The sequence below is a fragment of the Pleurodeles waltl genome, chromosome 3_1, assembly GCF_031143425.1.
Source record: "Pleurodeles waltl isolate 20211129_DDA chromosome 3_1, aPleWal1.hap1.20221129, whole genome shotgun sequence".
Taxonomy (NCBI): domain Eukaryota; kingdom Metazoa; phylum Chordata; class Amphibia; order Caudata; family Salamandridae; genus Pleurodeles; species Pleurodeles waltl.
Window position 1 is genome coordinate 15,404,907 of NC_090440.1, and position 23,090 is coordinate 15,427,996.

General features: G+C 45.2%; 1 protein-coding gene across 2 annotated transcripts in view; it reads left to right on the forward strand.

The window, feature by feature from the left end:
- ARHGAP1 (Rho GTPase activating protein 1) overlaps positions 1-23,090 on the forward strand; it is a 159,048-nt gene that overhangs the window by 80,385 nt on the left and 55,573 nt on the right. For both annotated transcript variants that reach the window (XM_069221697.1, XM_069221698.1), the window contains exon 6: positions 12,484-12,570. In XM_069221697.1, coding sequence (XP_069077798.1) covers positions 12,484-12,570 — 87 coding nt within the window. The remainder of the gene's footprint in view (positions 1-12,483; positions 12,571-23,090) is intronic.

A 23,090-nucleotide genomic window follows, 5' to 3' on the forward strand; every position in this document is an offset into this window, starting at 1 on the left:
TGGTATTCAGCAAGGGGAGAAGCAGTGACTGGGTTTTTCAGCGTGGTGGCAAGGGATTAAGAGGATCTGTTGCGGTGTCAATGAGTTACTGGCATGCAACATTGTTGCAAGAAAGTCCTGGGATCTATCCTGCAGGCTGGGAGTTACTGACATCCTGCATGAGGGCAAGGATGTACTTGTATCAATCGAGGGGTCAAGGGGTTACTACGAGCCCGCGTGATAGCAAAGGGTTACTGGAACTTAGTGTGATAGCAAAAGATTACTGGGATCCAGCATCATAGCAAGGGATTACTGGGATCCAGCATGATAGGAAGGGATTACTGGGATCCAGAAGATAGCAAGGGGTTGCTGGGATTCAATGCGGTATGAGAAGGCAGCAAGAAGATACTGGGATCCAGCAAGTGGCAAGAATATACTGGGGTCCAGCAGAGGGCAAGGAGTTAATGGCACCCAGCAGATTGCAAAGAGTTAACGGACGCCAGCATGTGGCAAGTAGGAACGGGATCCAGACTGGTGAGCAAGGGGTGACTGACATCCAGCAGGTGGCAAGGAGATTATGCATCCAGCCACGTTGCACGGGGTTACTGGCATCTAGCATGGTGGCAATGGGATAGTGTGCTCCCGCATAGTGGTAAATCGTTACTGGACTCCAGCCTGGTGGTAGATACTAGCTTCCAGTGTGGTAGCAAGCAGTTTCTGTGATTTTGAAAATCATCAAGCATTTATTGTTATCCATCATGGTGGCAAGAGTTAATTGGCATTCATTGTGGTGGCAAGAGGCCACTGGCATCCACCAGCGTGGCATGCAGTCACTGGGGTTCATCGCAACGATATGGAGTTAATGACACTGATGTTTCACTTGTTCAGCCTTTTGAAAGTGAACTCTCTAAGGTACATTGAGCTGTCACAGCAGTTGTGCAGCCTTGTAAAGGTGAACTCTGGAAAGGTACAAAGAACTCCCACAGCAACGGTTGCAACTTTATGAGAACAACCTTGCAAACGTACACTGATCTGCAAAGCACCTTCTCCAGCCACATGAATAGTAAGGTGTCTCAACCTTGAGCAAGAGAACTCTCTAAGCTACACAGCTGTCAGAGCTGGTGGTGCGGAGTTGTGAATATGAACCTATCTCCAGCTGTTGGAGCTGCTGGTGCAGAGCTGTGAATATGAACCTATCTTCAGCAGTCGGAGCTGCTGGTGCAGACTTGTGAAAATTAACCTATCTTCAGCTGTTGGAGCTGCTGGTGCGGACATGTGAATATGAACCTGCCTTCAGCAGTCGGAGCTGCTGGTGAAAGCTTGTGAATATGAACCTATCTTCAGCTGGCGGAGCTGCTGGTGCAGACTTGTGAATATGAACCTATCTTCAGCTGTGGGAGCTGCTGGTGCAGACTTGTGAATATGAACCTATCTTCAGCTGGCGGAGCTGCTGGTTCAGACTTGTGAATATGAACCTATCTCCAGCTGTCAGAGCTGCTGGTGCAGACTTGTGAATATGAACCTGCCTTCAGCTGTCGGAGCTGCTGGTGCAAACGTGTGAATATGAACCTGCCTTCAGCTGTCGGAGCTGCTGATGGAGACTCGTGAATATGAACCTATCATCAGCTGTCAGAGCTGCTGGTGCAGACTTGTGAAGATGAACCTATCTTCAGCTGTCTGAGCTGCTGGTGACGACTTGTGAATATGAACCTATCTTCAGCTATCAGAGCTGCTGGTGCAGACTCATGAATATGAACCTGTCTTCAGCTGTCGGAGCTGCTGGTGAAGATTTGTGAATATGAACCTATCTCCAGCTGTCGGAGCTGCTGGTGAAGACTTGTGAATATGAACCTATCTTTAGCAGTCAGAGCTGCTGGTGAAGACTTTTGAATAAGAATCTATCTCCAGCTGTTGGAGCTGCTGATGGAGACTCGTGAATATGAACCTATCTTCAGCTGTCGAAGCTGCTGATGGAGACTCGTGAATATGAACCTGCCTTCAGCTGTCGAAGCTGCTGATGGAGACTCGTGAATATGAACCTATCTTCAGCTGTCGGAGCTGCTGGTGCAGACTTGTGAATATGAACCTATCTTCAGCTGTCGGAGCTGCTGGTGCAGACTCGTGAATATAAACCTATCTTCAGCTGTCGGAGCTGCTGGTGCAGACTTGCAAAGAGAACCTATCTTCAGCTGTCGGAGCTGCTGGTGCAGACTCGTGAATATGAACCTATCTTCAGCTGTCGGAGCTGCTGGTGCAGACTCATGAATATGAACCTATCTCCAGCTGTTGGAGCTACTGGTGCAGAGTTGTGAATATGAACCTATGTGAATATGAACCTGTCTTCAGCTGTCGGAGCTGCTGGTGAAGACTTGTGAATATGAACCTAGCTCCAGCTGTCGGAGCTGCTGGTGAAGACTTGTGAATATGAACCTATCTTCAGCAGTCAGAGCTGCTGGTGAAGACTTGTGAATATGAATCTATCTCCAGCTGTTGGAGCTGCTGGTGCAGATTTGTGAATATGAACCTATCTTCAGCTGTCGGAGCTGCTGGTGCAGACTTGTGAATATGAGCCTATCTTCAGCTGTGGGAGCTGCTGGTGCAGACTTGTGAATATGAACCGATCTTCAGCTGTGGGAGCTGCTGGTGCAGACTTGTGAATATGAACCTATCTTCAGCTGTCGGAGCTGCTGGTGCAGACTTGTGAATATGAGCCTATCTTCAGCTGTGGGAGCTGCTGGTGCAGACTTGTGAATATGAACCGATCTTCAGCTGTCGGAGCTGCTGGTGCAGACTCGTGAATATGAACCTATCTTCAGCTGTCGGAGCTGCTGGTGCAGACTTGTGAATATGAGCCTATCTTCAGCTGTGGGAGCTGCTGGTGCAGACTTGTGAATATGAACCGATCTTCAGCTGTGGGAGCTGCTGGTGCAGACTTGTGAATATGAACCTATCTTCAGCTGTCGGAGCTGCTGGTGCAGACTTGTGAATATGAGCCTATCTTCAGCTGTGGGAGCTGCTGGTGCAGACTTGTGAATATGAACCGATCTTCAGCTGTGGGAGCTGCTGGTGCAGACTTGTGAATATGAACCTATCTTCAGCTGTCGGAGCTGCTGGTGCAGACTTGTGAATATGAGCCTATCTTCAGCTGTGGGAGCTGCTGGTGCAGACTTGTGAATATGAACCGATCTTCAGCTGTCGGAGCTGCTGGTGCAGACTTGTGAATATGAACCTATCTTCAGCTGTCGGAGCTGCTGGTGCAGACTTGTGAATATGAGCCTATCTTCAGCTGTGGGAGCTGCTGGTGCAGACTTGTGAATATGAACCGATCTTCAGCTGTGGGAGCTGCTGGTGCAGACTTGTGAATATGAACCGATCTTCAGCTGTGGGAGCTGCTGGTGCAGACTTGTGAATATGAACCTATCTTCAGCTGTGGGAGCTGCTGGTGCAGACTTGTGAATATGAACCGATCTTCAGCTGTGGGAGCTGCTGGTGCAGACTTGTGAATATGAACCGATCTTCAGCTGTCGGAGCTGCAGGTGCAGACTTGTGAATATGAACCGATCTTCAGCTGTGGGAGCTGCTGGTGCAGACTTGTGAATATGAACCGATCTTCAGCTGTCGGAGCTGCTGGTGCAGACTTGTGAATATGAACCTATCTTCAGCTGTGGGAGCTGCTGGTGCAGACTTGTGAATATGAACCTATCTTCAGCTGGCGGAGCTGCTGGTTCAGACTTGTGAATATGAACCTATCTCCAGCTGTCAGAGCTGCTGGTGCAGACTTGTGAATATGAACCTGCCTTCAGCTGTCGGAGCTGCTGGTGCAAACGTGTGAATATGAACCTGCCTTCAGCTGTCGGAGCTGCTGATGGAGACTCGTGAATATGAACCTATCATCAGCTGTCAGAGCTGCTGGTGCAGACTTGTGAAGATGAACCTATCTTCAGCTGTCTGAGCTGCTGGTGACGACTTGTGAATATGAACCTATCTTCAGCTATCAGAGCTGCTGGTGCAGACTCATGAATATGAACCTATCTTCAGCTGTCGGAGCTGCTGGTGCAGACTTGTGAATATGAGCCTATCTTCAGCTGTGGGAGCTGCTGGTGCAGACTTGTGAATATGAACCGATCTTCAGCTGTGGGAGCTGCTGGTGCAGACTTGTGAATATGAACCGATCTTCAGCTGTGGGAGCTGCTGGTGCAGACTTGTGAATATGAACCGATCTTCAGCTGTGGGAGCTGCTGGTGCAGACTTGTGAATATGAACCGATCTTCAGCTGTGGGAGCTGCTGGTGCAGACTTGTGAATATGAACCGATCTTCAGCTGTGGGAGCTGCTGGTGCAGACTTGTGAATATGAACCGATCTTCAGCTGTCGGAGCTGCAGGTGCAGACTTGTGAATATGAACCGATCTTCAGCTGTGGGAGCTGCTGGTGCAGACTTGTGAATATGAACCGATCTTCAGCTGTCGGAGCTGCTGGTGCAGACTTGTGAATATGAACCGATCTTCAGCTGTCGGAGCTGCTGGTGCAGACTTGTGAATATGAACCGATCTTCAGCTGTCGGAGCTGCTGGTGCAGACTTGTGAATATGAACCTATCTTCAGCTGTCGGAGCTGCTGGTGCAGACTTGTGAATATGAACCTATCTCCAGCTGTTGGAGCTGCTGGTGCAGACTTGTGAAAATGAACCTTACTTCAGCCTGGATCTAGGCACTGTTGATGCTGCTGCACACAGCAAGAGTTTGATGAATACAATATGCTTATCTTTACAACATTATTGTATGAAAGAAAATTATGTATAGAGTGGCGTGAAAATAAAAGTACATCTTTCGATTATTTGGATTTACTTAAGACCGATCTAGTCCTCACCATGTCTTAGCTATAGATAATTCTAGCATCGTGTGACAATTGACACGCAGAGATTTCACTATGTTGTAATTTATTAACCAAAAAACATCAGCCATCATTCAGTAGCATTGTGTCTAAAAATAAGTGCATCCCATGTTTCAGTAATGTGTGGAACCTTTTCAGCAGCAATATCTTGAAGTCCAGGTTTCCTATAAGGTCTTGTGGTTGTTTAGTTGCTTTTTTTCCTCAGCTTTTCTGCAGTGCTCGTTCTGGAGAGAAGTAGTTTTCTCCTGTCCATCCCTTCGATGAACTGTAATGTTACCATATGTTTGCTTTCACTAGTGACCAAGCTGACAAAAATCTCTAGAATGCACTTCTCAGTTCAAATAAGTCATTGATTATTATTTCACCACGAGGTTCCTAAAAGATTACCATGTTGTAAGCACACTTTTAAAAATAGTCACAGCAATGAAAGGAAAACATACCAAAATGATTTTCAACTGCAATGTACACCGCAAGTATATGTATTTATATTATACTGCAAATCAAATATTGAAGTAAAAATGCATCACCGTAGGGTCTGCCAATCTCTTCATCTTTCTCCTGCCAGCAAGACGATGACCCTGTTGTACTGCGAGAAAGAGAGCTCCACCCTCACGGGACAGATATCAGGCATCCGACGTCCAGAATTCTGATTGAGGTCACTCACTCTCTTTCACTGTCGCACTGGGTCTTTTTTATATCTTAAAGAACCAAAGAAGGGGCTTTGTGGAAAAAAAAAACTCCCATCAAGAAGAAATATTCAAAAATACTGGATAATTTATGTAAGGTTTGAAAGAAACACATTGGGAATTGGCCAAAATCCCAAGGCGTCCCTCCCAAAGTCAAACCGTTCCCCGCTGTACCATAAACATCAGTCTGGTACATCCTTATCATACTGACTGACTACTAGCTCTTCGGCGAGAAAGAGCACGAAACCAAGCATCGTTTACAACGTAAAAAAATACGAGCAGCTTTAACATGGCAGTGTCTAAGGCTACGATAAGGTCAATAGGCAGCTAAACTGAATACTAAATGTAGTCTGCAACTGGTGAACACTGGCAGCTAATCCAAGTGCAAAGTGGTGCAACACAAAGTCAGTGGTCAAAACACACATTTCACTACACCATATTGACCAAAACCTTAACCTTTGAGGTTCCTTTTGATCTCTAGAATCATCATACAATATGACCTTGGGGTGAATTTGCTCTTCAGTAGATTGACAACACTCTTGAACTTTTTCCATTTGTAAATTATTATCTTTATCACTGTGAAATGATGGACATAATATTGTTTAAAAACAGCATTGTGACCCGTTCCCAGAGATGAGCAACAACAATTGTTTCTTAGGCCATCAAAGGTATCACTTGACTTAGCCATGATGTGGTAAACAAACCTGAGTGCTTCTGACCCAACCAACAACGTTTCTGATTTTATAGACAGCCAGAAGCTTTTCAAGGTGATGAGGTTATCATGTGTACTTTTTTACAGCACCTGAATTCAGTTACCTTTGTTAATTCAAGCAGTAAAGATCACGTAATATTTCATGCAAGTACCGGCTTTGCGATTTGCTTGCATCATTAAAAAGTAAACAATATCAAATTCTATCCCAGGGCTTACATCGGTGGTTTAGTCCACTGAAGACAAATTGCCACTTTACACCTTACCTCCAGCTAAGGGTGTTGTTAGGCTTTCAAGTGCAGCTCTGTATGCCTTAGACAGAGTTGTTGAAGCTGATGAGTGACTATCTCTTTCAATATCATCATTCTCTTCACTTAAATTAATGTTTTTGCTTTTTTCAATGCGTCTTCTTTGCCAGAACTCTCATTACTTTTTACCTCATGACTCACGTGTTTTGCTCTTTCCAGGCTCATTGGAAAGATGAGAATGGTGTCAAACTTTCATCCCAATCATCTTTTATTGTTTTCTAAAACTTCAAATGGTCTTCTTTGCTAATGTCAAGGTTCTTTGTAACCGAGTATACTTTGTGGGATGGGGTTTTTACTTGATCCCTCTCAGAAACAGCTGAAATTTGCTCATTTTATATCAGTGCCTCTTGAATGGCGAGAAGTCGTCTTTGTGAGTTTCCAGGAGGAACTACGGCCCAACCCTTCCCTCAGGATTCCCCTCCTTACTCTGACGGGCTGCTAGATACTGGGGCTACAGGGGATTGTGGGCACCCAGAAAGCTAATGCCTTCATGCATGGGGAAAATTCCTAACACAGGCTTTATCTTGAAATTAAGATACTTCCACAATCACTGTCGACGGAAATTTAGTCTGGTAGGTTCATAGAGTTAGATGTCACTGCTGGGTGTCAGGTGTGCTATACAGATATTTAACAAAGACTTCCCGATGGGTCCTACCAGTTGTTTCATTTGATGTTGGGCATTACATGTAGGATCCTCTCTTGGTATACACACATGTTGACTTTTTCTGAGTTACCAGCAGGAAATTGACAACTTTTCATTAACTACCAGTATGATGACATCTGTTTCCTGTGTTCAGTTCCCATTTTCCTGACGGTTAACTCTTTCCAAAGTCATTTCTCACTGTTGCTGTTTTTTCCTACCCTCGTAAGTGCAGATCCGCTTGTTTTGATACAAGACATCTATGTTGACTCATGCTGTAATGCATCAGCAAAAAGTTGATTCTTGACTTTGTGAATGATGGCTTATGAAATACGCACATGAAAGTGTGAGATGTCAGAGTGCACTTTCACTTTTAGACGTCTTCATAAATGATGTTGAAATGCTAGTTTATCAATGCATGCCGTGTGCCCAGTATTCAGTAACTGAAATTCAGTTGTGGATGCATCAGCCATGCAGTGATCATGTACATTATGCAACAATGTACTTCTGCAGTATTGCATTTTAAGCTGCAGTGTCTGGTGGGGATTGCATGTTTTTGGGGGGGGGGGGTGTAGTAGGAGGCAGTTCACTGCACTTAAAGCTTCTACCTGTCTAGACCGGTGGTTCCCAACCTGTGGTCCGTGGACCCCTGGGGGTCCGCAAAGCCTCCTCAGGGGGTCCATGACTGCTTAGAAAATGAAATATTAACAGATTAATAAAGTGTGTATAAATAATGTGGGTAAACGTTAAATTGAAAAATGTAAAGCATGCTGTAAACATCAAGGAATTTGACACTGGAAGCTAAAAATTCAATCTGTATCCTCAGATTGATTCACGGGAGCCGTGCAGGTGCATCAAACAGAATATAGTATGGACGATGAGTGGCCTCAGATTGATCTGTGGGAGCAGTGCAAGCGCATCAAACAGAATATAGTATGGACGATGAGTGGCCTCAGATGGATCTGTGGGAGCAGTGCAGGTGCATCAAACAGAATATAGTACGGACGATGAGTGGCCTCAGATTGATGTATGGGAGCAGTGCAAGCGCATCAAACAGAATATAGTATGGACGATGAGTGGCCTCAGATTGATCTGTGGGTGCAGTGCAAGCGCATCAAACAGAATATAGCATGGACGATGAGTGGCCTCAGATTGATCTGTGGGAGCAGCGCAGGTGCATCAAACAGAATATAGTATGGACGATGAGTGGCCTCAGATTCATTTGTGGGTGCAGTGCAGGTGCATCAAACAGAATATAGTATGGACGATGAGTGGCCTCAGATTGATCTGTGGGTGCAGTGCAAGCGCATCAAACAGAATATAGTACGGACGATGAGTGGCCTCAGATTGATCTGTGGGAGCAGTGCAGGTGCATCAAACAGAATATAGTACGGACGATGAGTGGCCTCAGATTGATCTGTGGGAGCAGCGCAGGTGCATCAAACAGAATATAGTATGGACGATGAGTGGCCTCAGATTGATTAGTGGGAGCAGTGCAAGCGCATCAAACAGAATATAGTATGGACGATGAGTGGCCTCAGATTGATGTATGGGAGCAGCGCAGGTGCATCAAACAGAATATAGTATGGACGATGAGTGGCCTCAGATGGATCTGTGGGAGCAGTGCAAGCGCATCAAACAGAATATAGTATGGACGATGAGTGGCCTCAGATTGATCTGTGGGAGCAGTGCAAGCGCATCAAACAGAATATAGTATGGACGATGAGTGGCCTCGGATTGATTTGTGGGAGCAGCGCAGGTGCATCAAACAGAATATAGTATGGATGATGAGTGGCCTCAGATTGATCTGTGGGAGCAGTGCAAGCGCATCAAACAGAATATAGTATGGACGATGAGTGGCCTCAGATTGATGTGTGGGAGCAGTGCAAGTGCATCAAACAGAATATAGTATGGACGATGAGTGGCCTCAGATTGATGTGTGGGAGCAGTGCAAGCGCATCAAACAGAATATAGTATGGACGATGAGTGGCCTCAGATTGATGTGTGGGAGCAGTGCAAGTGCATCAAACAGAATATAGTATGGACGATGAGTGGCCTCAGATTGATCTGTGGGAGCAGCGCAGGTGCATCAAACAGAATATAGTATGGGCGATGAGTGGCCTCAGATTGATCTGTGGGAGCAGTGCAGGCGCATCAAACAGAATATAGTATGGACGATGAGTGGCCTCAGATTGATTCACGGGAGCCGTGCATGTGCATCAAACAGAATATAGTATGGACGATGAGTGGCCTCAGATTCATTTGTGGGTGCAGTGCAGGTGCATCAAACAGAATATAGTATGGACGATGAGTGGCCTCAGATTGATCTGTGGGTGCAGTGCAAGCGCATCAAACAGAATATAGTACGGACGATGAGTGGCCTCAGATTGATCTGTGGGAGCAGTGCAAGTGCATCAAACAGAATATAGTATGGACGATGAGTGGCCTCAGATTGATCTGTGGGAGCAGTGCAAGCGCATCAAACAGAATATAGTACGGACGATGAGTGGCCTCAGATTGATCTGTGGGTGCAGTGCAAGCGCATCAAACAGAATATAGTACGGACGATGAGTGGCCCCAGATTGATCTGTGGGAGACGTGCAGGTGCAGCAAACAGAATATAGTATGGACGATGAGTGGCCTCAGATTGATGTATGGGAGCAGCGCAGGTGCATCAAACAGAATATAGTATGGACGATGAGTGGCCTCAGATTGATTTGTGGGAGCAGCGCAGGTGCATCAAACAGAATATAGCATGGACGATGAGTGGCCTCAGATTGATGTGTGGGAGCAGTGCAGGTGCATCAAACAGAATATAGTACGGACGATGAGTGGCCTCAGATTGATCTGTGGGAGCAGCGCAGGTGCATCAAACAGAATATAGTATGGACGATGAGTGGCCTCAGATTGATTAGTGGGAGCAGTGCAAGCGCATCAAACAGAATATAGTATGGACGATGAGTGGCCTCAGATTGATGTATGGGAGCAGCGCAGGTGCATCAAACAGAATATAGTATGGACGATGAGTGGCCTCAGATGGATCTGTGGGAGCAGTGCAAGCGCATCAAACAGAATATAGTATGGACGATGAGTGGCCTCAGATTGATCTGTGGGTGCAGTGCAGGTGCATCAAACAGAATATAGTATGGACGATGAGTGGCCTCAGATTGATGTGTGGGAGCAGTGCAAGCGCATCAAACAGAATATAGTACGGACGATGAGTGGCCTCAGATTGATCTGTGGGAGCAGTGCAGGTGCATCAAACAGAATATAGTACGGACGATGAGTGGCCTCAGATTGATTAGTGGGAGCAGTGCAAGCGCATCAAACAGAATATAGTATGGACGATGAGTGGCCTCAGATTGATGTATGGGAGCAGCGCAGGTGCATCAAACAGAATATAGTATGGACGATGAGTGGCCTCAGATGGATCTGTGGGAGCAGTGCAGGCGCATCAAACAGAATATAGTATGGACGATGAGTGGCCTCAGATTGATCTGTGGGAGCAGCGCAGGTGCATCAAACAGAATATAGTACGGACGATGAGTGGCCTCAGATTGATCTGTGGGAGCAGCGCAGGTGCATCAAACAGAATATAGTACGGACGATGAGTGGCCTCAGATTGATTAGTGGGAGCAGTGCAAGCGCATCAAACAGAATATAGTACGGACGATGAGTGGCCTCAGATGGATGTGTGGGAGCAGTGCAAGCGCATCAAACAGAATATAGTATGGACGATGAGTGGCCTCGGATTGATCTGTGGGAGCAGTGCAGGCGCATCAAACAGAATATAGTACGGACGATGAGTGGCCTCAGATTGATCTGTGGGAGCAGTGCAAGCGCATCAAACAGAATATAGTATGGACGATGAGTGGCCTCAGATTGATGTATGGGAGCAGCGCAGGTGCATCAAACAGAATATAGTATGGACGATGAGTGGCCTCAGATGGATCTGTGGGAGCAGTGCAGGCGCATCAAACAGAATTTAGTATGGACGATGAGTGGCCTCAGATTGATCTGTGGGAGCAGTGCAAGCGCATCAAACAGAATATAGCATGGACGATGAGTGGCCTCAGATTGATCTGTGGGAGCAGTGCAAGCGCATCACACAGAATATAGTATGGACGATGAGTGGCCTCGGATTGATTTGTGGGAGCAGCGCAGGTGCATCAAACAGAATATAGTATGGACGATGAGTGGCCTCAGATTGATCTGTGGGAGCAGTGCAAGCGCATCAAACAGAATATAGTATGGACGATGAGTGGCCTCAGATTGATGTGTGGGAGCAGTGCAAGCGCATCAAACAGAATATAGTATGGACGATGAGTGGCCTCAGATTGATCTGTGGGAGCAGTGCAGGTGCATCAAACAGAATATAGTATGGACGATGAGTGGCCTCAGATGGATCTGTGGGAGCAGTGCAAGTGCATCAAACAGAATATAGTATGGACGATGAGTGGCCTCAGATTGATGTGTGGGAGCAGTGCAAGTGCATCAAACAGAATATAGTATGGACGATGAGTGGCCTCAGATTGATTTGTGGGAGCAGTGCAAGTGCATCAAACAGAATATAGTATGGACGATGAGTGGCCTCAGATTGATGTGTGGGAGCAGTGCAAGCGCATCAAACAGAATATAGTATGGACGATGAGTGGCCTCAGATTGATTTGTGGGAGCAGCGCAGGTGCATCAAACAGAATATAGTATGGACGATGAGTGGCCCCAGATTGATCTGTGGGAGACGTGCAGGTGCAGCAAACAGAATATAGTATGGACGTTGTGTGGCTTCAATTGAATTTAAAAAAGCTCCAACCTTCCTATTAAAATTATTTTGTTATATTTATATTTGTTTGCAAATAAATAAAATGTGTCATCATTTGTGTGTGTGTTTGATGGACTGCTTGTTTCTGTATTGTTTTTGCATTGCTTTACTTTTCAAATCTTTGATAATGTCTAGGGCAGGGTCCTCAGAGTTCACTAATGACTCAGTGGGGAGTCATTGGTTTCTAGTAATGACTCAGGGGGGGGTGGGTGGAGTGGGCGGGCGGGGTCCACATGTTCCAGTAATGACTTAGTGAGGGGTCCATGGATTCCAATAATGATTTGGTGGGGGTCCCTGGGGTTCAGTAATTATCCACAGAAAGGTCCACGGAAGTCAAAAGGTTGGGAACTACGGATCTAGACATTGGTGCTAGTCAGTCACCTTGATATGCCCTCTAGACACATGAGGCCCTAGTGCATTTACTGACATTGTATGTGTTTTCGATCCAGGTACAAGAAGAACATTAAGGCGCTGTACATCGTCCATCCAACCATGTTCATCAAGACTCTTCTCATCCTCTTCAAGCCACTTATAAGGTAAAGTCTTTCTGTTGGGAGAAGGCAAAAACCAGAAGTACCAGGGTCTGTGCACTCCTCCAGCATCTGCCTTACGAAAGATCGATTTGTCCTACTGGTCACTAGAACAGTTTATTACTTCTGCCAGAAATGACGCTGAAGCCTGATCTTGTTTCCCAAGATGTTTTGGTTTTAGGGAATCTTTCTATTTGGTCTCCCCTTAGTTACACTGTTAAAATCTTTCTTCTCTTTTGGCGTCTGTTTTCTTCTGGCGTCCTGTAGTTCAGGGAAGTAGTGAGAGGCCTGGACTTCCAAAGCACCTTTCCCCCTCCAGAGCGTAAGGATTTATTTATTATTAATATGATTTATGGAGCTTGTATGTCACCTTTCGGTTACTCCAGACTAACAAAGATACTCCTGGGGTCCCTCCTCAGATTACACACGTCGGCATATAATTCATGGCCCTGAAAGTTGTGATGTCCATTACCTTTGTCCTTACTGTTGAGGGATATCCGTTACCTCTGTCAGTACTGTAGAGGGATGTCCATTACATCTGTCCGTACTCTAAATAGGTTTCTATTACCACCTTCCATACTGTAGAGGAATGTCCACTACTTCTGCCCGTACTGTAAACAGGTCTCCGTTACCTGTGTCCATGCCGCAGACAGATGTCCATTGCTTCTATCCATGCTGTAAACAGGTCTTCGTTACCTGTGTCCATGCTGCAGTGGGATGTCCATTGCTTTTCTACGTACAGTAAACAGGTCTCTGTTGCATCTGTCCTTGTAGAGGGATGTCTATTACTTCTGCCCGGTCTGTAAACAGGTCTCCAATACCTCTGCCCGCACTGTAAACAGGTCCCTGTTTCCTGTGACCACTCTGTAGAGGAATCTCCATTACTTCTGTCCATACTGTAAACAGGTCTCCGTTACCTCTCTCCATACTGTAGAGTGATGTCAGTTATCTCTGTCCGTACCGTAAACAGGTCTCCATTACCTCTGTCTGTACTGTAAACTGGTCTCCATTACCTCTGTCCGTACCGTAAAAAGGTCTCCATTACCTGTCACGACTCACGTGCTGCTGGCGCCTGGAAACCGCAGATCTAGTGGCGTTGGTTTTGAGGGTTCGGCTTTGGCCCAGAAAGGGGCGACTCTTTCTAGTAGCCACGGTGCTGCAGGCAGTGGAAACGCCAAGAACAGACCGTGCCCTTTAGAATTAGTGCCAGAGGGAAAAAACCCCAATAAAGGGGAAAAAACCTCCAAAAATGGATTCCTGAAACGAAAACAAAACCAGGAATCAAACAGGAACAAAATGCAGGTAAATGCAAAATTGAAAAGATTCAGAACCGAAGGCTAAGAATCAGGAGCGAAGACACAATCTGAGCAGAAAGTGATGCAGCGCAAGGAAAGGGAGAAAACAGAGCCCTTATATACCAAGAAACAGGAAGTGACCAACAGGAAGTAAAAAGACACCATTTTAGATAGGGAAAAAGTACATAGGATAGAATAGAACAGGAACCATGGAAAATAGGGACCAAGGAATGCTGGGAAGAAAAAGGTAACATGGGAAGGGGGAAAAACATAAAGAAAGGACAGAAAATGCCTCGAAAAAGTAAAGAAGAAAAAGAAGAAGAAGAAAGAGAAAGAAACAGGTAAGGAGGGGTCAGGGGAGAACAGGGACGCCACAGAAGGCAGAGCGAGGCCCAAAATAATATCTGGGGCCTCGCGCTGTACAAAGAAGACTCGGGGCGCGCCGCGTCCTGAGAACGCGCTGTGCGGCGCGAGCCGAATGCTCGGCTCGCGCCGCACCACGCGGCGCAACAGTAGGTCCCCCCCCCGAAGGTCCAGGTTTGAAGGGAAACAAACGATGAAAACGAGAAATCAAAAGAGGGGCGTGAACAGAAGAAGCATCTTCCCAAGAGCATTCACTAAGAGGATAACCCTTCCAGTGAATCAAATACTGAAGACGCCGGTGAAAAAGGCGAGAGTCACAAATTTCTTGAACCTCATATTCAGGGACATCATTCACCAACACAGGAGGAGGACAAGGAAACTGACGAGAGAAAGGATCAGGGACATAAGGTTTGAGTTGGGATACATGAAAGACCGGATGAATTTTCCAAGTATGAGGCAAGCGAAGACGAACAGTGACAGGATTGAGAAACTGAAGAATACGAAAAGGCCCATAATAGCGAGGCATGAACTTATTCAGAGAAAGACGAGAGGGCAAGAATTTGGAAGAAAGCCAGACTTTATCCTGAGGGTGATAATCAGGAGTGGGTCCACGTTTCTTATCAGCGATCTTCTTCATATACCTCTTAGTGTGCAATAAATTAGATCTAATGAGCTTATGGAGTTGCAGGAGACGTTTGGAAAAAGATGTAATGGCAGGCAGAGGAGAGGTAGATTGAGGAGCAGTAGGAAAAGAGGTTGGATGATAGCCATAGGAACAGAAAAAAGGAGTGACCTTGGAGGCACTATGGACAGAATTGTTGTAGGAATATTCAGCAATAGGAAGATAAGTGTTCCAGTTGCTTTGGGTGGAATTACAAAAACAACGAAGGTATTGTTCTAGTCCTTGATTCAAACGCTCAGTTTGTCCATTGGTCTGAGGATGGAAACCGGATGATAGTGCTGTATTGATATTCAGTGTCTTGCAAAAATGTTTCCAAAACCGGGAAATATACTGGGGACCCCTGTCAGACACAATGGTATGTGGAAGTCCATGGAGACGGAAAATATGGTTGATAAATATCTGGCTCAATTCTTGGGATGTTGGTAATTTCTTTAGAGCAGTAAAGTGGGCCATCTTAGTGAAAGAATCAACAGTGACCATGATAACCTGGTTTCCAGCTGATGGCGGAAGTGAACCCATAAAGTCAGTGGAAATAGTATGCCATGGCGTTGGTGGAACTGGCAAAGGCTGTAGTAATCCTGCAGGTCTGCTACGGGGAATCTTGACTTGGGCACATATGGGACAAGCCTGAACATATCTTTCGACATCTGATTTCCAGGTAGGCCACCAGAAAGATCGCGAAAGAAGTTCTTGTGTGGCCTTAATACCTCTATGTCCAGCAACCGGTGAATCATGGCACATCTGTAATGCTTTGTCTCGCACTCTGTTAGTAGGGAGGAATAACAGCTTCTGATGAAAAAAGAATCCTTCTTTCTTGCATAAAAAGGTTCTTAATTTCTCTATTTTGCTATTAGACAGGTTGGAATACTCCAGTTGTACCTCATCCAGAAAAGATTGAGCAACTCCAATGATCTTACTAGGCTCCAGTAGAAACTGAGATGGGGAAGGAGTACAATCTGGATAGCGTCGAGACAGAGCATCAGCCAGAATGTTTTGAGATCCAGGAATATAGGTGATGTAAAAGTCATACTGACTAAAGAAAAAGGCCCAACGCGCCTGGCGACTATTTTGGCATACAAAATTACGTAGACATTGCAGATTACGGTGATCTGTTCTCGCCTCGAAAGGCTCCTTGGATCCCATCAGAAACTGTCTCCATTCGATGCAGGCTGTCTTCAGAGCTAACAACTCTCTTTCTAGTACAGAGTAATGTTGTTCAGCTGAAGAGAGAATATGGGACAAATAGAAAACAGGATGTTCAAGACCATCATCTTCTTGAAGTTGAAGCAAGACTGCTCCAATAGCTTTTTCGGAAGCATCGGTAACTACGATAAACTGTTTATTGGTATTTGGATGTCTCAAGATGGGAGCTTGAGTGAATGCCTTCTTTAATTCTTGAAAAGCTGTTTCAGCCGCCTTGGTCCAGACAAACCCCTGTTTTAGATTTTCCTTCTTTAAGGTATGGGTTATATGGCTGGTCTGTTTAGCAAAGTCTTGAATGAACTGTCGGTAAAAATTTGCTAATCCTAGGAAACATTGTGTTTCTTTGATAGAAGAGGGAGAAGGCCACTCTAGAATTGCTTGTACCTTTTCTAGGTCCATAGCTATGCCGGTGGAACTTAAATGATAACCCAGATATTTGACTTCCGTCTTATCGAACTCACACTTTTCGGGTTTACAGAATAGTTGATGTGCTCGGAGTCTGTGAAGGACTTGTTTCACATGAGAAGAATGGAGTTCGGGGTGTCTGGAAAAAATAAGGATGTCGTCCAAGTAGATTACGAGTGTCTGGTTCAAGAGATCGGAAAATATTGAGTCCATAAACCTTTGAAATATAGCAGGAGCGTTCGTAAGACCAAAGGGCATGACTTTATATTCAAAATGACCGAACGGTGTCCTGAATGCTGTTTTCCACTCGTCTCCTTCTTTTATACGTAAAAGGTGGTAAGCTCCCCGAAGATCCAACTTGGTAAAACGTTGAGCCCCTCTGACTGCCTCTAAAATATCCTTAATGAGGGGCAAAGGATAACGATCCTTTATAGTTATCTTGTTTAGGCCTCGAAAGTCTATGCAAGGACGAAGATCTTTGGTCTTCTTAGGTACAAAAAAGAGAGGAGCCCCTGCTGGAGAAGATGATGGAACAATGAGACCACCCTGTACATTTTCCTCCAGATACTCCTTAAGAACTTCCTTTTCAGGTTCCGTGAGAGAATACATCCTCCCAAAGGGAACAACTGTTCCAGGTTCCAAAGGAATAGCACAATCGTACTCTCGATGTGGAGGTAATACAGGTCTGGATGGTTTTTGAAACACGTCTTGGAACTCTAAATAATGTTCAGGAACCCCTTGGACAGTGTTGATGGAATACTCCGTAGTACTCTTCATAGGTGTTAATCTGTTTGGTGACCAATATTTATCGGAAGCAAAGCAATTTTCTTGACAAAACTGTGAGGATAAAGAAATTGTCCGGGTTACCCAGTTCACATATGGGTTATGTCTAGTAAACCATGGAATTCCGAGAATAATGGTATGGTTGGGAGATGAAATGAGATCAAAAGAGAGGTGTTCTTGATGATTACCAAACTGTAAATTTAACATCAAGGTCGTAGTATCGACTGGACCTGAGGATATTAAAGATCCATCCACGGTGTGTACTTGTTCAGGAATGTCTTTGGGTTGAGTGGGAATTTGCAGATTAGTGGCCCATGTCTTATCCATGTATATACCACTAGCACCACAATCCAATAATGCCATAGTTCTTTCTTGGCGGCCATCAGGTAGTTGTAAAGTGACTGGTAACACGAACAAGTAAGTTGTATTGTCGTTGAATGAGCTGATAGAAGGTATAGCCGATGATCCCGTCCCCTCCCTTCTTACAGAGGACGGGAGGTGGCGTTTCCCAAGGGTCTAGGTGGACGTACAGGACATGTACGAAGCAGGTGACCAGCAGAACCACAGTAGAGGCACAATCCCTTCTTCCGTCTGTCTTCCTTCTCACTAGCAGAGAGTGGCCCTCGAGCAGTATCCACTTGCATGGGTTCCCCTTCTATATCTTTAGCAGGAGGACGAGATTCCTCAGGATGAGGTGGATACATCCGTGAAGAGCTTGGCTGAGACGCTCCTCTACTCCTTCTCTTCTCCATTCGTCGTTCTTGAAGACGATACTCAATGGAAAGTGCTTGATCCATGAGGCCACGAAGATCTTCAACTCTGGTGGAATGTACTAATTCATCCTTAATTTCTTCCTTAAGTCCTCTGCGAAACAAAGTTACCAGGGTACGCTCCACCCAAGTGGTCTCTGCCGCTAATTGACGGAAACGTGTAATATATCGGAGGACATCCTGGGAATCTTGCTGGATATCACATAATGCTTCCTCTGCCGAGGCTTCCAATCCTGGGCGACTAAACATTTGTTTGAAGCGGGTCACGAAGGCAGAATAGTCCGACAATACTGGATCGTTGGATGACACCATCGGGGTTGCCCAGGCCAAGGCAGGACCGGATAATGCACTAATAAGATATCCCACCTTTGTCCTGTCATGAGAGAATTGGCTAGGTCTGAAGGCGAAGTAAACCGTTAATGCATCCAGGAATTCACGCAGTTTAGTTGGTTCACCAGAGAAGCGAGGCGTTGAGGCGGAGATAGTCGGAACATCGCCACTGCGGAGGGCCAGAGCCTGTCGTAAGACCGCATTCTCGTTGCGCAATTGTTGCAATTCCTGAGCTTGTTGTTGAATAGTAGTAAAAAAAGATGAATCAGGATCTGCAGCCGCCGCCACTGTGTTATCCATAGTATCAGAAGATGTCGGAATGGTTTGGCGCTGCATTCTGTCACGACTCACGTGCTGCTGGCGCCTGGAAACCGCAGATCTAGTGGCGTTGGTTTTGAGGGTTCGGCTTTGGCCCAGAAAGGGGCGACTCTTTCTAGTAGCCACGGTGCTGCAGGCAGTGGAAACGCCAAGAACAGACCGTGCCCTTTAGAATTAGTGCCAGAGGGAAAAAACCCCAATAAAGGGGAAAAAACCTCCAAAAATGGATTCCTGAAACGAAAACAAAACCAGGAATCAAACAGGAACAAAATGCAGGTAAATGCAAAATTGAAAAGATTCAGAACCGAAGGCTAAGAATCAGGAGCGAAGACACAATCTGAGCAGAAAGTGATGCAGCGCAAGGAAAGGGAGAAAACAGAGCCCTTATATACCAAGAAACAGGAAGTGACCAACAGGAAGTAAAAAGACACCATTTTAGATAGGGAAAAAGTACATAGGATAGAATAGAACAGGAACCATGGAAAATAGGGACCAAGGAATTCTGGGAAGAAAAAGGTAAAATGGGAAGGGGGAAAGACATAAAGAAAGGACAGAAAATGCCTCGAAAAAGTAAAGAAGAAAAAGAAGAAAAAGAAGAAGAAGAAAGAGAAAGAAACAGGTAAGGAGGGGTCAGGGGAGAACAGGGACGCCACAGAAGGCAGAGCGAGGCCCAAAATAATATCTGGGGCCTCGCGCTGTACAAAGAAGACTCGGGGCGCGCCGCGTCCTGAGAACGCGCTGTGCGGCGCGAGCCGAATGCTCGGCTCGCGCCGCACCACGCGGCGCAACATTACCTGTGTCTATGCTGTAGAGGGATGTCTATTACCTCTATCCATATTGTAGCAGGGTGCATATTACTGCTATCCGTACTGTAAACAGGTCTCCATTACCTACATCCTTAATCTAGAGGGATGTCCATTACAACTGTCCATACTGTAAACAGGTCTCCGTTACCTTTGTCTTCATACTGTAGAGGGATGTCTATTACCTCTGTCTGTATATAAACAGGTCTCCATTACCTCTCTCTATTCTTTAGAGGTATGTCGATTACCTCTGTCTGTACTGTAAGTAGGTCTCCATTACCTCCATCCTTACTGTAGAGGGATGTCCATTACCCCTGTCCATACTGTAAACAGGTCTCCATTACCTCTCTCTTCATACTGTAGAGGGATGACTATCACCTCTGTCTGTACTGTAAACGGATCTCCATTCTTACTGTAGAGGGATGTCCATTACCCTGTCCATAATGTAAACAGGTCTCCATTACCTCGATCCTTACTGTAGAGGGATGTCCATTACCCTGTCCGTACTGTAAACAGGTCTCCATTACCTTTCTCCATACTGTAGAGGGATGTCCATTACCCTGTCCGTACTGTAAACAGGTCTCCATTACCCCTGTCCATAATGTAAACAGGTCTCCATTACCTCCATCCTTACTGTAGAGGGATGTCCATTACCCTGTCCGTACTGTAAACAGGTCTCCATTACCTTTCTCCATACTGTAGAGGGGTGTCCATTACCCTGTCCGTACTGTAAACAGGTCTCCATTACCTTTCTCCGTACTGTAGAGGGATGTCCATTACCCTGTCCGTACTGTAAACAGGTCTCCATTACCTTTCTCCGTACTGTAGAGGGATGTCCATTACCCTGTCCATACTGTAAGTAGGTTTCCATTACCTCCATCCTTACTGTAGAGGGATGTCCATTACCCTGTCCGTACTGTAAACAGGTCTCCATTACCTTTCTCCGTACTGTAGAGGGATGTCCATTACCCTGTCCATACTGTAAACAGGTCTCCATTACCTCTCTCCATACTTTAGAGGGATGTGTATTACCTCTGTCTGTACTGTAAACAGATCTCCATTCTTACTGTAGAGGGATGTCCATTACCCTGCCTGTAATGTAAATAGGTCTCCATTACCTCCTCCATACTGTAGAGGGATGTCCATTGCTTCTGTCCATACTGTAAAAAGGTCTCCGTTACCTCTGTCCGTACTGTAGAGGGTTGTCTATTAACTCTGTCTGTACTGTAAACAGTTCCCCATTACCACCATTCTTACTGTAGAGGGATGCACATTACCTCTGTCTGTACAGTACACAGGTCTCCATTACCTCTGTCCGTACTGTAAACAGGTCTACGTTACCTCTTCCTTACTGTAGTGATGTGCCTTACCTCTGTCCATTCTGTAAACAGGTCTCCGTTACCTCTTTCTGTACTGTAGAGAGATGTCCATTACCTCTGCCTGTACTGTAAACAGGTCTCCGTTACCTCTAGCCTTAATCTAGGGATGTCAATTATCTCTGTCCGTACTGTAAACAGGTCTCATTACCTCTGTCGGTACTGTAGGACATACATTACCTCTGTCCGTACTCTAAATAGGACTCTGTTACCTCTATCCTTACTGTACAGGGATATCCAGCACCTCTATCCGTACTGTAAACAGGTCTCTATTACCTCTACCCTTTACTGTAAACAGGTCTCCATTACCTATGTCAGTACTGCAAACAGGTCTCCATTAACTCTATCCTTACTTTAAAGGGATGTTCATTACCTCTGTCTGTACTAAGAATAGGTCTCTACTACCTCTCTTCATACTGTAAAAAGGTCTCCATTACCTTCATCCTTACTGTAGAGGGATGTCCATTACCTCTGTCCGTCCTGTCAACAGATGTCCATTACCTCTATCCGTGCTTTAGAGGGATGTCCATTACCTCTGTACTGTAAACAGGTCTCAGTTATCTCTCTCCATACTGTAAACAGGTCCATACTGTAGTGTGATGTCCATTACCGCTGTACATACTGTAAACAGGTCTCCATTACCTCTGTCCTTACTGTAGTGGGAAGTCCATTACCCCTTGTCAGTACTGTAAACTGGTCTCCATTACCTCCATCCATACTGTAGAGGGATGTCTATTACCTCTGTCTGTATTGTAAACAGGTCTCCGTTATCTCACTCCGTACTGTAAACAGGTCTCCATTACCACTGTCTGTACTATAGTGGGATGGTCATTACCTCTGTACGTACTGTAAACAGGTCTCCTTTACCTCTGTCCTTACTGTAAGCAGGTCTCCTTTACCTCTGTCCTTACTGTAAGCAGGTCTCCTTTACCTCTGTCCTTTGTGTGGTGGGATGTCCATTACCCCTTGTCAGTACTGTAAACAGGTCTCCATTTCCTCAATCCATACTGTAGAGGGATGTCCATTGCCTCTGTCCGTACTGTAAACATGTCTCCTTTACCTCTGTCCTTATTGTAGGAGGCCGTGAAAAATTATAAAAATGTTACTAGACCTGCAGGTCGAGTAGCTTGAATAATCTACTCGACCTAACTGTAATGTTATTGACCCTTAAACGGGTCTCAAATTGCGTAATCCTGGTCAAATATTGTATTTTACAGTCACCATTTTCTTCGTTCTCACATGAGTGCACCTTCAAATATGTGAGTTTAGCATTTATGCTTTAAAAAAAAGTCCTCTTTAGTTTTATTAATTACACTAAATGTTTGCTCTTTGTATAATAAATTTAGCCCACATATAGGGCACACAGGATCCATGCATGACTTCCCTCTTAATTTACGAATAGCTTTGCCATCAGGGGAGGAGTTTTTCTCAGTTTGTTTAAACACTCACTTTTAATAAGTATATTACTAAACCATAATGTAGTAGCAAGCTGTCACTTACAGACAGTACATTTCTAAGAAATATCCAAAAACCTTCCCACTAACAGCTTTACTGATAAAACTAGTGTTTTAACAATAATCTGTGAAATTTGGGTTTCAGACGACATATGTATCATTTACACATCACCAACTAAAGTGTTCTGACTTTTTTCATCTTATTAAAATATTTTTTTTATCACACAGAAGTACAAAAATGGTCTTTCACAGCTACTGAAATATATTTTGAAATGTTTGTAAAGTTGACCTAGTCATATAAATGTTGTGTGTTGGGAAAAACCTGATGCCAACAGCCTTTCATTTCACACTGGTCGGACAGTTCACCTTACAAAATCTTGGAACTCGAGTCACAAGGAAAAATATTTGCATTGCAAGTAGACAAAGTGACTTTTGACCTCTTTCTCTGAACACAGAGCAAATGTGACAAGAATAAGATTTAAAGGCATCCTAATTCCTAATTCAATTTCTGACTGAACAGATCACCAGTTCTTTGTCCACTTGCGAGAAGGGGCGAGTAGGTTCTAAAAATAGCTCGACTTGATAAAATAGGACTCGCCATAGCGAGTAGTCAAGTAGATTTTTCGAGCTCTGTGTAGTGAGATGTCCATTACTTCTGTCCGTACTGTAAACAGGTCTCCATTGCTTCTGTCTGTACTGTAAACAGGTGTAGGAGGATGGCCCTCTATGTGGTGTGCCAAGGTA